This window comes from Notechis scutatus, chromosome 3, assembly GCF_049901735.1.
Source record: "Notechis scutatus isolate UNSWTSFEM ecotype Mainland chromosome 3, rNotScu1.2, whole genome shotgun sequence".
In the NCBI taxonomy this organism is placed as follows: Eukaryota; Metazoa; Chordata; class Lepidosauria; order Squamata; family Elapidae; genus Notechis; species Notechis scutatus.
This window is the reverse complement of record NC_142011.1, coordinates 108,198,382-108,213,013: the sequence shown is the minus strand read 5'-3', so window position 1 is coordinate 108,213,013 and position 14,632 is coordinate 108,198,382. Positions and strand designations below refer to the sequence as shown.

At 34.3% G+C, this 14,632-nt stretch overlaps 2 protein-coding genes across 3 annotated transcripts in view; one reads left to right on the top strand and one right to left on the bottom strand.

Annotated features, from left to right (window-relative positions):
• Positions 1-14,620, bottom strand: part of ANKRD45 (ankyrin repeat domain 45) — a 24,516-nt gene extending 9,896 nt beyond the window's left edge. The window contains exons 1-5 of one of the 2 annotated variants that reach the window (XM_026669162.2): positions 14,505-14,620; positions 13,901-14,212; positions 8,636-8,803; positions 2,544-2,638; positions 1,416-1,554 (exon numbers count right to left, since the gene is read on the bottom strand). In XM_026669162.2, coding sequence (XP_026524947.2) covers positions 1,416-1,554; positions 2,544-2,638; positions 8,636-8,803; positions 13,901-14,212; positions 14,505-14,616 — 826 coding nt within the window. In that variant the 5' untranslated portion in view covers positions 14,617-14,620. The remainder of the gene's footprint in view (positions 1-1,415; positions 1,555-2,543; positions 2,639-8,635; positions 8,804-13,900; positions 14,213-14,504) is intronic. The other variant, XM_026669163.2, reaches the window with a different exon arrangement.
• TEX50 (testis expressed 50) lies at positions 4,601-7,225 on the top strand. Its single transcript, XM_087958988.1, has 2 exons — positions 4,601-4,921; positions 6,811-7,225. The coding sequence occupies exons 1-2, from the start codon at positions 4,601-4,603 to the stop codon at positions 7,069-7,071; spliced, it is 582 nt and encodes a 193-aa protein (XP_087815114.1). The 3' UTR covers positions 7,072-7,225.
• Positions 14,621-14,632: the final 12 nt, after the last annotated feature.

The following is a 14,632-nucleotide window of genomic DNA, read 5'->3' as shown; positions in this document are numbered from 1 at the left end:
TCTTAGCGCTGTAAAGCTCTATGAAGCGGTATATAAGTCTTAAGTGCTATTGCTATTGAAACCTCAAACATGTTTTGCTCTTTGTTGTTGAAAGGGTATGGTATCACCATACCTAAACTGAAAAGAGCTCTCTGAGACCTTCCAAATCTGGGAAGGGATTTAAAAGATTGCCAAACAATTAATAATCATTCCACTGTTTAGAAAATCAACTGCCAAGTGTGAAAGATTTCAAACAACTGCCAACTTGGCCAGGCTAAAAGAAGTCTGTAAGAACTCCAGAATTTCATCGCAAGATCTGCAGGTGGATCTCGTTACTATTGATGTCAAAGTCCATGAGTCTACCATTGGAAAGAAGTGGTGTAAATTGGATCTACATGGCGGGGGGGTGTACCAGGAAGAAACCATTGCTGTCCAGAAATAATATCAGGACAAGTATAAAGTTTGCTGTAGATCTAGACAAAGACCAGACTTCTAAACAATGATGAGGTAAAATTAGAGTTATTTGCCAATAATTTCTGAAGACATGTTTGTCAAAAACCAAAGACCAGAAAAACCTGTTAACAGGCCTGTTTAGCAACTGTTTGAAGTACTTTGGCACTGGCAAAATAACTTTATGGCCATTCCTTGCACTTATGACAACTGTACCATCTCAGCTATCATGTGATCGAAATTTGGATGCTTTCCAACAAGCAAATGGAAAGTGAAATGACAAGATATGGTCACATTATGTCTCGTTTAATGACCTGCAGTAATCAGTGGGAGAAACAAGTCCAACAGTCCAACATGGTCACATAATGTTTTGCTTAGTGACAGAGTGACTGGATCCAGTTGTGGTTGGTACGCAAGGACCACCATAGATTTGTTATTTGATGGGGCATTGGAAAACCTAGAACAGTGTTGGCGAACCTTTTCGGCACTGAGTGCCAAAATGGAAGGGCATGCGTGTGTACGGGGAATGCCGGAAACCGGAAGAGCAGCTCCCGGCATGCATGTGCGCACTGTGAAGCTGAGCTTCCGGTTTCTGGCAGGCATGCACGCGCACAGATCAACTAGCCAGCTTGCATGCACACACCGGAAACTGGAAGCTCAGCTTCCTGGCATGCATGCTAGCCAGCACACATATGCGCACCAGAACCCGGAAGAGCAACAGGCGATGGCTGGCATGCCCAGAGAGATGGCTCTGCTTGCCACTTCCCCCATCATGGACCTAGAATGAATTGGAAGGAGTGAAGTTTTCAGTAAACTTAATTAACTTAGAAGATACAGTAGAAGTAAATCTCTTAAAAAAATTTATTCTGGATTATGCAAAGATTCAACACCTAGCATAGGACAGCAGAAAACACCTCCTGAAAAATGAAATAGTAACTAAAAATGTGAGAATTCTTTTATCCAAAAATAAGCTTTAAAATACTCACGTGGTGTAGCCAATTTAGTGAAGATAGGAAGCATTATGTCCTCCAACTGCTGCTTCTGATCAATAAAGTCTTGTGTATTAGGCTCTTTTGTATTTTCAAGCCAGTCCAACTTGGCCTGACAGGCCTTGATGGAGGTTGTCTACACAAAGAATAAACAAGAGTATAGGCAAAAAACAGCATTTTAGCAACCAGCACTAGAGGTAATCTAGCCAAAATGTAGACATGTAAGGTATAGTAACTTTTGAATGATTTCAGAGAATGGAAATTATTTTACATCTTAAAATATTTATTTATACATATTAGGCTTCATGAGAAATTTCAAACAAAAACAGTGTAATAAAAGTGTGACATTGTTAGCATATTTGTTCTGCCACTCTTTTGGCAGACAAGTAGCAAGTAAGTAGGATATATGATGTATTTGAAAGAAACATTTGGGAAATAGTTAATAGTTACAAAATTGTATTAAATATGTTTCTAAATTTCCATGCATAAATTCAGATACAAAACTTGGTACAAAAACTTGGTAGTCAAATACTGAACTTCCTAGAGATATTCCAATATAAAGAAGTATTTGTTCATATATTCACTTTTAAATATCTATGAAATTAATATATGAAACTATAATCAATTAGTTCCAGGCTATTTATTTGTGTGAAACAATGTGGATAATATTTTTACTACAATTTGTTCTTTTTTATTGTATCTTAAAAGCCATGTGTGGTTTACGAAAATGCTATATATAACAATTAATTGTTCAGAATATATGTTACCTATAGTCACCAATAAATCTTGATTTAAAAAGATTTGGAAATGGCAATGTTAGCTAAAGGTCCCCTATATCATGTGACATTTCTTCTTACTTAGTCCTTGCAAAAGACTGAAGAAGTAGTTTGACATTTGAAATAAAACTTCTGATGACCCTATAATACTTTTATAGGGTCATCAATAGGATCATCAGAAGTTATCAGTAGCCATGAGTCAGTAACTATCAAATATGTTTTGGCATTAAACATGTATTTTTAATTATACCAAACATACCACTCATTTGGATCAGCCTTAGATTATACTAGCCAAATTGAAACCATAACATAAAGAAAACCTATAATTAAGTATTATTAAATAATATACCTTATCTTCTTTATTTAGTTTTCCCTGAACTTTCTCAGGATCAGTGATTGTTGCCTGAATTTGGGAAATTAAATTGCGTAAATTCTGCTTGGCCTCTGAAAAGAAAGAGAATAAAGAAACATAAGAATATCCAAGAAATGCTGCCATACTGTATGACAGCAAGTCTATCACAGCTGAAGCTGAACTAGATTTTGTGCATCATCTTGATTTTTCATTTTTTCCCGTTGTTCCTAGTGAGCAATCCATTTTAGAGTAAATTATATGAGATGTTTCTAGGAAAAAAGCAATTGTTGGAGGGTATATTTTGATTGGGAACACAGCCAAAAGTGAAAGATTAAACTGCCTTCACTCTGCAGTAATCTTGATGAAAACTGTCTCTACCATTTAATATTGATTTTTTTAAAAAGGAGCTGACAAGAATGCACATGCATCTATTGCTGCTTGCCTGCCTTTCTCCTGTTGAATTGTCTCTAATTGTATTTGCAATGTCAACCAATGTCTTTCCTGCTGTTTTTTTTTTTTACTTCTGCATAACTTCAAAATGGTAAATTTCCTTTTGCTGTAATCTCATTATCTATGTTTCCTTGTAGACATTATAACATAGGCAATCAATCAGAATGTGTAAATAATCTACTTCCCTTAAGGTCTCAGGACGGAGAGTTACAAATGTTATATTATGTCATGACCCCATTTATGGATTTTTCTTTTATGCTTCCATACATCCTTCCCTTCCTTTATAAGTCCAAATGTCCATGACTTCAATGAATGCATGAATCCCATCAAATGTCTGGTTATTTATACCTGATATATACCAAGTAGAAGGAAATTGGTCATGTAAACTGGCCACTTCCTGGTAGTTAGTATAATGAGCAAGAAGTATAGGATAGCAAAGATACTATAGAATTTAATTTCTATTCTTCACCCCCTCTCTTTCCTTTATATATACCCCAAGGTATGTATAAATCATGGGAGGTGTGTCTTCTCCCTTCACCATCTAACCAATATAATGCAAGGGTATCATCTGAGCAGCAAAATTAATAAAACCTCAAGTGATGTTTATACTGCTTTGGGGAAGATAATTAGCATAATCATTTAAAGAATTTCTATAACATCTTTCTATATTAAAATTTTATCGAATTTAATTTTTTCTATTACAATTAAAGTAGCTTACACTCAAAACAATTTATTACACTCAGAAAATAACAACTTATTATTAATAAAATGACATTTATCAATGATTTTTAGTAAATATTCACTCTAGGATATGATTTTTAGAAATGCCTTATTCAGAATTAGGAAATGCATTGTGTATGTTTAAACATGGGAATTTTTAGTACAAAATATAGTAAGGTTTTCAAATATCTCTATATTACTATTAATTTTCTCATTATTTCAGATGCAGGCTGAGGTTTTTTTCATAGCATCTGGATGCATTTTCATTAAATAACACACCTTACCTTCTTCCCTCGGGAATGGCATTGATTAGCCAGATTTTTCAAGTTGACAGTGCTATTTATCTGATATCAACTGTAAAAATGGCATTTTTAAATGAACAAGTATGACAGGTCTATTCCCAACATGGATAAGGAAATGCAAGAATCAACAGGAAAAAGGATATATAAATAATTATATGATATGCATTTTGTGTTGATAATGGTACTGGAACGAGGGACAAGACATGTCTACAGCTAATAATTTGATAAATGTACATTTAAGAGTAGGAAGATATTTCCAATTTTAGACATTTTGTATTCTTTGCCTTACATTTCTTTACTATGAAACAATTTCCTTCAGTTCTTATTGACTTCATAGACACTTTCCTATAAGATCTGGAGCTCCTTTATGACATCACAGAATCTTCTTACACCTGATGGGCTAATATTACCACATTCAAATCTCTCTAATGCCCAGGCAGGAAGCTTGGTTATCATGGAAGGATTTATTTGACTAAGATTCTTTTGTGGCAGTCCATAATGAATCTCAAAGGCCAGTTGCTGCAACTCCTACACAAGGAACATCCATTACATAGAGACATTTTTGCCTGAAAATAGCATAAAATGTTTCTGCGTCATTCTTGCCAGATTTTCCTTTTGTGGACTATCTTCTTGATGCAAGATGTTCTTGGTTTTTGTGAACGACCAGCCTGGACAAGGGTTGCTTGGGAAATGACTCCACAGGATCTGGAATTGGTGACTAAAGAGCAATCTATCCTTTTTCATAACTCAATATGTCGCATATACCAGTGTTTTACTGGCATAGGACTATCTAAAGGGTGCCTAGAAGTATTATATGCTAGTTACAAAGTGGCACTTGTCATAGCTATAGCTTTAGCTGTACACTTCCTTTTACCCAAACTGAAACTGACAAAAAGCATAAAGGTAAGATTTGGATACCAGTTGTGCAATGAAGAGGATGCTTCATCCTTTCCCAATTATACCATTGCCCGACCTCTAACTTTCATTCCCTATCCCTAACTCAGAATCCTATCAAATAAAAATAATGCAGTCTGCTGATGATGTAATTATTTCATCTGGTTCACATCCCCAATATCTGTCCTCCAATTATCTGAAGCAGATTTAGTGGGAATGCTATTGGGATTGGTCTTCGCATATCTGGTTCTCCACAATATATGTACAGTGTATGTATATGTGTGTGTATATATATATATATATATATATATATGTGTGTGTGTGTGTGTGTGTGTGTGTGTGTGTGTGTGTATGTATGTATGTGTATATATATATATATATATATATATATATATATATATATATATTCATTCTGCATAATATATAATTGTCAATTCATTGCAGCTCACAGAATTCTCTGCTTCTACATGGACTTCTAAGAGTTAAAATCCTAATTCATCTGGAGGGAACTTAAACTTGAAGTCTTAGCCTTCAAAGAATTGTAATTTCAATAGTTGTTTGAATAGTTAAAATCTAATATAATCTAGTCCATATATGATTTATATTGTTGAACATTTAATTTTTTTTATCAATATCCGCAATCCGCAAGAGACTCTAAGGCATGGCTCTGCCAGTTAGCCAAAAGATGAAATGAGGGAGTTCCACACTGGAGGTGACTCCTAGAGTGATGGCAGACACCTGTTCCTCTTTACACACTTTTTAATTTTTCTTCCTTTTTATTATTGTAAGCCACCTAAAATAACCCCATGGCTAGACAAGTGGCAAATAAAATTTAAAAATAATAATAATGCGATGAACCATAATAATATCATAATAACAATACCAACTGTTATTCTAAGTTCAATACAGTGCCCAATCTGAGGTAAGAAGCTCCAAGACAGATGGTGTACATTTTCAATAAAAGTTTTAATTCACAGTACGTAAGTAAAAATATCTAACTCTGTTGGAAAGTTCAGCTAAAAACTAAAAAAAGTTCAGTTTATAAAAGCTAAGACAAATGGGACTAAAGACAAGGAACAGATATTTTTATGTCAGAAAATCAAAACAATTCAAGACAATGAGAAGCATATTGGAGAGGGGGAACCTTGGTGATTAGGCAAAAATCCAAAGCAAAGATAATATCTAAGGAAGGAGTAACAAGCAAAATATACCAATAGTAATGAAAGTCTGCCACCAGAATGTAATATTATATAGAGAGATTACAGTACAGCTTTATGCGAAATAATTTTAAATAACAGTATTTTTCATGCAGAGAAGAAATGTAATAAATTACATAAATTTCTCCATGGCTGAAGCAAGGCTAAAAGTATTTAACTGTCTGAATATAGGAATGTTGGATATAATCGGTGTCTACTTATCTAGCTCCAAGGTAAACAGTGATTTCCAAAGTTTAAAATATGGAGATCTCTGTATAAGGTTAATAGTCTTATTACTAGCCTTGATCATATACATTTAATAACAATTTGAATTTCAATACTTACAAAATTGAATGAGGAAACCTTTCTTGGCACTTTTATTTTTATGATGAGAAAAGCATCCATTACTTCTTATTTACATATCAATCTCTTGTTCAAAGCCATCTGCTATTTAACTTTTTAAAAAACAAAAAACAAAACCCTGTATTTTCAAAACAGAGATCTGATAAATAGACAGGTAATTACTGAACTTATAAAATTAATGCTCAGTATAGCAATAAAAGATACCAGAATACACTGAACTACTTTCCTGATATAAAAATGAAGCTTTTTTTTTACTTTAATGCTAATATCTCCACTATATTATCATGTGTAAGTTTAAAACAACATTAACATGCTTGGAATTTTTTTTTTACTTGACAGCCAGAGAACCCGACAACAGCAGTATCGGTTGTCACAGAAGTGAATGACGACTACAGCCACGACACGAACAAAATGCTCTACAAGTTAGTGACTAACACTTCCAAGATGATGAAATACATGAAGCGTGTCACCCATCATCACAAAAAAGAAATCAAGTACCGTAAATTAAACAAAAAGAGAAGAAATGATGAATATGATGAAGATGAACAGCTTTTCCCAGTTTGTCTGCACAACCATAGCTCCAGTGCAGACAGCATATAATATATACGCCCAAAAATTCTTCCTTCCTATATTCAGCCCTTACTGAATATTTGGCGTGTTGCACCTAATCCAATAAGATGGCAAAAGAGTTAGATTCTGTGCAGAATACTATGGATTGCACTAAAGAAGACACAAAGGGGCTATTAAATGTTGTTTTAAAGTCAAACCAAAGTAATTTGCATCTACAGTATGAATAATTAAAGACTGTATTTGGTAGATAATGCAGTGAGTCTTCAATATGATCTTACCTTTGTTATATAAAACTGGGACGGAACTTTAATAAAAGGCTCCCTTTTCACAGGAAGCAAAGTGCTGTTTCAGCAGATCAGCATTCTTTATGCTGGCTGGATTTCAGATATAGTTAATTCTATGTGACAGAAAAAAAAGATGGAAAAAAATCCTTTCTTCCCAACTTTCTCTTGACATGATTTCTGCTCAGGGAAAACAGGCAAGCAAAGAACAGACAAAAGGCAAGTGATCCTAAAAGAATTAGAAGATGGCTGAGTGGTTCAGTAGCTAAAAGTCAAGCTTATGTAAGTTGCCCAAATATCAAAAGAAAAGATGCCTTTGTTTTACTCTTTAGCCTCTGAACCCGTTCCTCTGATCATCCTCAAGACAGTTTTACCTGCTTTGTTTTAATGCTCTTATATGGTCATCAGTTACATTTCTGGCTCTGAAGACCACTTGATAAGAAATGATCCTTTCTTTGAGTTCTGAACAGGTACAGACACTTCTCACAAAATGACAAAATCATCAAGAATTAGAAAAGAATCACTACAGGAAGTCCTTGACTTGACTTACAACCGGTCACTTAGTGATGTTTAAAGTTCTGAGTGATGTCTAAAGTTCACCCTAAAAGATCCCCAAATATGACCCATATGGTCACATGTTCATCTTTTGGTTGATCAAAGCCAGAATTATGGTTCTGCTGTGACCAGAGATGGCGCAATGGTTGTAAGTGAAAAAACTGGTTATGTCATTTTTTTTCAGTGCTGTTGTAACTTTGAACGGTCACTAAACAAAGGGTTGTAAGTCCAGGACTGCCCGTAGTGAAAGACAGTATAGGGATTCCTTTTGCTAAGAGCTTTTACTTTCCTTCCTTGACTTTATTTTGCATGTATTGTAAAGGATGTTTCGGTTCCTGCTTTTTCCTTTCTGTCTCTCTCCTATGAAATTTGAATAGATGGCTCTATGTGGTCTAGCAAACTATTGGTATATGAGTTTTCATTTGTAGAATACAGCTATTTAGCCTTTCTACCTACAGTAAATGCAATGTCCTAATACACTTTTTCTGATTTTTAAAACAGCCTCATGTGAATTGACCTATCATTAATGTCTTGCAGCACAAATTAACTATTTGGGGAAATTGTCTTAAAAACAACAACAACAACAATATACTAGATAGAAAACAGCTTCTCCATAAATTGCTCCATGAAAATAACTGTTATTATATAATTGATATACTACAAATATTTGATATTTGTACTTGTTCAGAATTCAGTTGATCTGAGTACTGTAAAGCTAAATCCATATCTCAAAGAAGCTTAACAGTTATTAATATTACCTGCCCAATCCAAGAATTCAGCACACTCTGTTTGTTTATATCGATTTGCAATGTCTCTAGCATTTTCACCCCGGAATGTAGTTGCATAAATATCAGCTTCCAGCTCTACCAGAGTTTTCAGTGTGTTTAACTGACCCCAGGCTGCAGCACAATGAAGAAGTGTATAACCTGAGAGAACAAACCAAATCAATATACATGACTGTGCACAGAATATCTGTATGCAATACTTTTTACATAATGTATTCCTTTATATACAAGAAAATTCAACTGCCCATTAGCAAACAATCAGATTAATGCTAGATGGTCAATCAATTTTCAGAATGCCATTCTGATTCAATGCTTAAATAATGTAGAACATACATGCAAAGCACAGAAAAGGAATAAGAAATAATATGCTAAATGAGGTATAAAGGTACCTTCATATGTATAGTGTCAAACAAACATATATTGAGTATCTTCACAAGCATTCCTTATACATTTACCATTAACATATTAAATAAAGCTGCCTTCATAATCTTATTCTCTGTTCCCTGTTAAACCATTTAATAAGCATTTATTTTATTCTCATGCATGTTTAACTGTCATATTACTGAATTTTGTAATGAACCTTCAACTCAGTATTTTTAAATATTCTCTAATCCAAGATTATCATAAACTTTCACCTAATCATATGTATCTCAACAATATATATCCACAGAATTGCCAACTATTTTCTGTAAAAACTCCGATGCCTGTGAATTCAGTCTTTAGAATCAAAAGATTAATACATTACCTCTTTAAGCTAATGTTTCTCAATCTTGACATCCTCCATCATGCTGGCTGGAAAATTCTGGGAGTTGAAATTCAAGCATATTAAAGTTGTCAAGATGGAGAAACATTGCTTTAAACCAGGGGTCTTCCAACGTCACAGTTTTAAGACTTGTGGACTTCAACTCCCATAATTCCTCCTCCAGTCATGTTAGCTCAGGAATTCTGGGAGTTGAAGTCCACAAGTCTTAAACTTGCCAAGTTTGAAGACCCCTGCTTTAAACTATCAGCTTATTTTTAACTATCTATTCTTGTTCATATGTTTTTACAAAAATGCATATATGCATTTGATTGATAGAGAAATAAAATTTTCAGAATGGTACATAGACTTTAATAAAGTGAAGAAACGTGGTTTGAAGGGCTTCAGCGACAGACAGGAATCCGCGATCGTGTGCGGTTTCTGCCTGGGCTCGCCGCTGGAGTGCCCCGAGCCGGCTGGTTTCGGGGCTAAGCCACCCCGTAGAGGTGGTGAAGAGGGGGGAGACCACCAGCAGGGTCGAGGAGAGCCGCATCTCTCCTCCTCAGCTGGCCATTACTCCCTTTCCTGAAGGTGGTAGGAGCGGTGGTCAGAAATAGCCACCTCAAAGAAGAACTCAACCGGAAAAGAACATGCAGGAGGAAGATAAGAAATGAAAGTTTTGGCTGACCGGGCTAAGTTGAAAAAGCAATAACTAAGGTACCCTGGAATTTAAATTTTATAAGAAATAACATCGCTCCCAAAGAAGAGTCGGAAGCAGCGAAAGAAAGTGAAAAGGGAAAGGTTTGGCTTTTTTTTTTCTTCTCTCTCCTTCCTTATATTGACAACTAAGAGACCTAAATAAGAAATTGGAAAAATCCGCTTTGGCATCAATAGGCAATTAAGCTGAAAATATAACTAAATGCCAAAGGGACAATAAAGATTTCTGGACATTAAAAACTTTTTCTTCTATAAGCAGGAAGGGAGAGAAAAAGAATAAGGGCAGGATCTGGAAGAGGGAGGAGACTGTCTGGACTTTAAAAGAATCCAAAGTAAAATTTCAATAAGACTTCTAAAAGATACATTTTAACTGAAACTTTACAACTAAATAGTAACCCCAGGAAGAGAAAGTGGGAAAAAAAAGAAAGAGCAAAAAAGAAACAGCTTGCGTGTATTTGGATTACTTGGTGACTTTTGGATTTTTGGTTATTATATTTGAATGACTAAAATCAATCGGGTGGTTGTCTAAAAATTTCTACAATGGCATCACTTTTGGATGAATTGAAAATGGAACTTAAAAAGTACAAAGAAGATGCAGAAGAAGGGAAGGGTTCTTTTGGCTTCGTTTTTCAATTCTTAGAAATGGAGATCTGGAACTATGAGAAACAACAAGAAAAGACTGCAAAACAAGACTGGGACAAAGAAGAAGCCATCTTTAATGAACAAGTAACTCTATGTGGGGAAGAAAAAGGAAAGGGGGGAAAGAGGATGGAGAATTTAAGACTTAAAAAAACAACCAAAGAAAAGAAAAATAATTCAAAAAATAAGTATAATACATAAGTATAAAAATAATACATAAGTATAAAAGCAACAGAAAAGGGGAATACAGAAGAGGGAAATAGAGGTAGAGAGACAAAGGGGTAAAAAGGGGAGAGAGAAGAAGAGAGGGAAGAAGGAAAGGAAAAGAAGTTACAAAGGTCTGGAGCAAGATATAAAGAAACAGGACCTATTTAGAGATAATGGGTGAAAATCTAACTGAAAAAGGGATTCTGTAAAGGTACATAAGATTGTATTGTTATATTTGTAATAGAAATAATTTTAGAAAATTGGAAACAACATATGATTAGAATGAGGGATAAAAGTTAGTGTAATTTAGTGAAATGTTTGTGAATAAAGTAAATGAAATAAAATAAATGAGAAAATTGAATTAGGAAGGAACGGGAACATTTTAATTAGTCAATGTTTTATAAAATATAAGTGAAGACGGGGGGGGGGGATTTAACTATGGAAAGTTTATAATTGTTTCCATAGAAGTATGATATTTAATTGAAAAGTAATGTGAAAAATGTTAAGACTTTAATGAATATTAATATTAATGATAGAATTGAATTGGAATGGAATGTTGTTCTAATTATATACATTTATAAAAAAAAAAATCAAGAATACTGTGTATAGTTTAAGAATGTACCAGGCAGAATCCGAATAGAAGTTATGTATTATATTGAGTGTTATAACTTTAGGGGAAAGATATAAAGGCGTCATACTCCAATCAGTAACTACAGGAGAAATTTTGTTTAATGAGAAAAGATAATAGACAATTGAAACAGGACAGACAAAAAATATAAATATAATGATTTGAATTGAGATGAAATAAATAAAATAAAATTGAGAAAATTAAAAGAGGGGAGAAGCCATGTAGAAAATGTAAAATAGTAATAAGATATGGAATAGAATATAAAAATGAGCATGAACCTGAATTTGCGTCTGTACAAAGAAATGTAACCCGGGATTATGCTGCTTTCAAAAAAGATGTTTTATTTGTATTTCTTTCTTTTTGTGAAAACTCAAATAAAATTTATAAAAAAATAATAATAAAGTGAAGAAACAAGTATTTTAGACAGAAAAATTAGGTTGAAGAAGTTGCTCAGTGGAAACATTATAGGGGAGCTAATGAATTAATGGACTGTGGAGAGAAAGAAGCCAAGCAAATGCTGGCTGGGAATTCTGGCAGTTTCTAGGAGGATCATGGAGCTACAGAAATGGTATATTCAGACTTCCAGTGAAGACTCACCAGTCTGGAATGCTCCTTCTGGACTGAAGCTTTTTCAATTTACAGACAAGGGCACCAAGTTCCCTAACTTTATATGACTCTTCTGAGTTAGAGAAAGTCCCAGAATCACCCCATACATCCTTCATGCATCAGCAGTTCGAAAAGAAACTGGAGCAGCACACCCAGGTAGCCAGGTGAGAAGTCCATAAGCTAAAAGGTGGGTCAAAATCACTTTGTTGATGAAAAAGCTGCCATTTTGGTATTTGTTTTACAGACAAGGAGTCATGCTTTTCATTTCTTAAACACTTTTTTATTATTATTAAAAGTAAAAGCAGGCTCTTTTCAGAAACAGCTTGTTACTCCTTTTTGAAGAGCTAACCATTTGGGGGATATCATTATTGTTGATGTTGAATGGCAAGGAGGGTTGCCAGAGGTGAGCTAAAATAAGGAAGTACTTTTTTCTTGGAGAAACATAAAAAATTTAAACTTTAAACTTTAAAAAATTATGGTCTTATGTCATCATTTTTATGAATTTGCCACTTTATTTGACATTGAAATTTATAATTTACATTTTTGGACTGCTTGTTGGGGAGGCTGAAATCTTCCAGTCTTAATGAATTGGCCAAGAGATACCAGTTGACCTACAAAAAGCTTCTTTTTAAAAAAAATATTCTTTGATCACAAAAGAAAGGTAAAGAACAGAAGGAAGCAACATAGGAGGTAATTATGCCAGACAGAGACTACAAACCATCTCCTCTCCACAAAACTACATAAAATTGATTTTAGTTATAAATATAAATATATCTCATAACTACTGTAAATATTGATATTTATATCTAAATATAAGATATTTAAAGAAACGTTTATAGTCTTAAAATGAATAAAATGATTTTTCCTTTAAGGTTAAAGACTTCCATTATATTTTATACTGTAATAAACCTTAATAAAACTTTATATATACAAAAAAAAAAAAAAGAAATGGTAGAGTCAAAGCCAAGGAAAGAAAAAGAGAGTTAGCATTTCCCAAACCAGGAATTAAAGATGACTACATGCAAATTCTGTGGTGAAGGTTTGAGAATCTATGTGGGAGAAAAAAGTACAACACAAGTGAAAATTGTGGTTAAGCTGGAATTACCAGTAGATAAAAATAGAGAATGAAAGAGAGCCAATCTGGTTAAAGCATAAGGTTAGAAACTGGGAAACTGTAAGTTCTAGTCCCACCTTAGGCACAAAGCCAATTGGGTGAATTGTGCTATAAATAGTCCTTGACTTACAACCATAATTGTTACTAGAATGTACAAAATCATAAATACGTGTCGGTTGCCAAGAACCTGAATTTTGAACACACGACCATGGGGATGTCAAAAGTCACTTTTGTCAGCACCATCCTAATTTTTAAGGGTTGTCAAGAACTACCTGTAGTCCGTTTCTCTCAGTCCTAGGAAGAAGGCAATGGCAAAACAATTTTTAAAAAAGCGTTGCCAACAAAACTGCAGGGACTGATCCAGGCAGTCTCCCAGAATTAGACATGAGTGAATAAAAGGGGGGAAAAAGGAGGAGGAAAGAAGAATGAGTTGAATAAAGGCTTAGTTCAGAAAGCTCTAACTGAAAAGATAACTATAAGCACTAAGTCAGTTTTCAAATTCAAAATATAAACTGACATAATTCTTAAAAGGATCTTTTCCTAGAATCTTAGTGATGCTTAATTCAAAATATCTAGACCATTATGTACCTCTGACTGTCTTATCCTTCAGGTCAACTCCATATTTTGCCAGGGATTGGATAATGTCATTCTGACCAACCATACAAGTTGCAAATAGTAAGTTTCTCCCTAGAAGATCCTTTTCCATTAAAAACTTATTTGCTTTTTCATGATCAGGATCCTCCAAGTCCTCAAAAATCTGTTGTACTTCTTCCATATCACCCCTTAAAGCAGCCCTCAGGAGAGGATTTGCTGGTTCTTCTTGCGGTCCCAAATCCCCATTCTCATTTGTTGTTGTTGAAGCCACTATTTCTTCCAAGGGTTCCATCTTCACAAGATTAGCTTAATTTTTTTTTTAAAAAAAGAAAGAAATATTTTAAAGAACAGAATGGAGTGTGGTTTGTACAGATTCAAAGTATCATTTCCATCTACAAAAAAACGTCATCTTTTTATCCAAAACATTTCCAGAACAGTTAGATCAGTATACTCTTCACCGGATTGTTTTGTTTTTTTCTAGTCAACATTATTTTCAACCGTATTTTTGAAATTATAGAGTACAGAATCATTATATATACAGTACACTCATCAGTGAAACAAAAACTGGATCAAAAACGATGGCGTGAATGGACATGACCTTTACCAACATTAGAATCTGAACCTCGCTGAGGTTCCCGAGTCCCCCGATACTTCCGGGCTGCTGAACAGGGCACCAAAAAAAAAAAAAAAAGCAATAACCCCGTTGCCATAGAAACCCCTCAGCGT

Coding starts and splice junctions, on each gene's coding strand:
- TEX50 (XM_087958988.1), top strand. CDS start 4,601: ATGTTTCTGCGTCATTCTTGCCAGATTTTCCTTTTGTGGACTATCTTC. Junction 4,922..6,810: donor AACTGACAAAAAGCATAAAG/GTAAGATTTGGA, acceptor TTTACTTGACAG/CCAGAGAACCCGACAACAGC.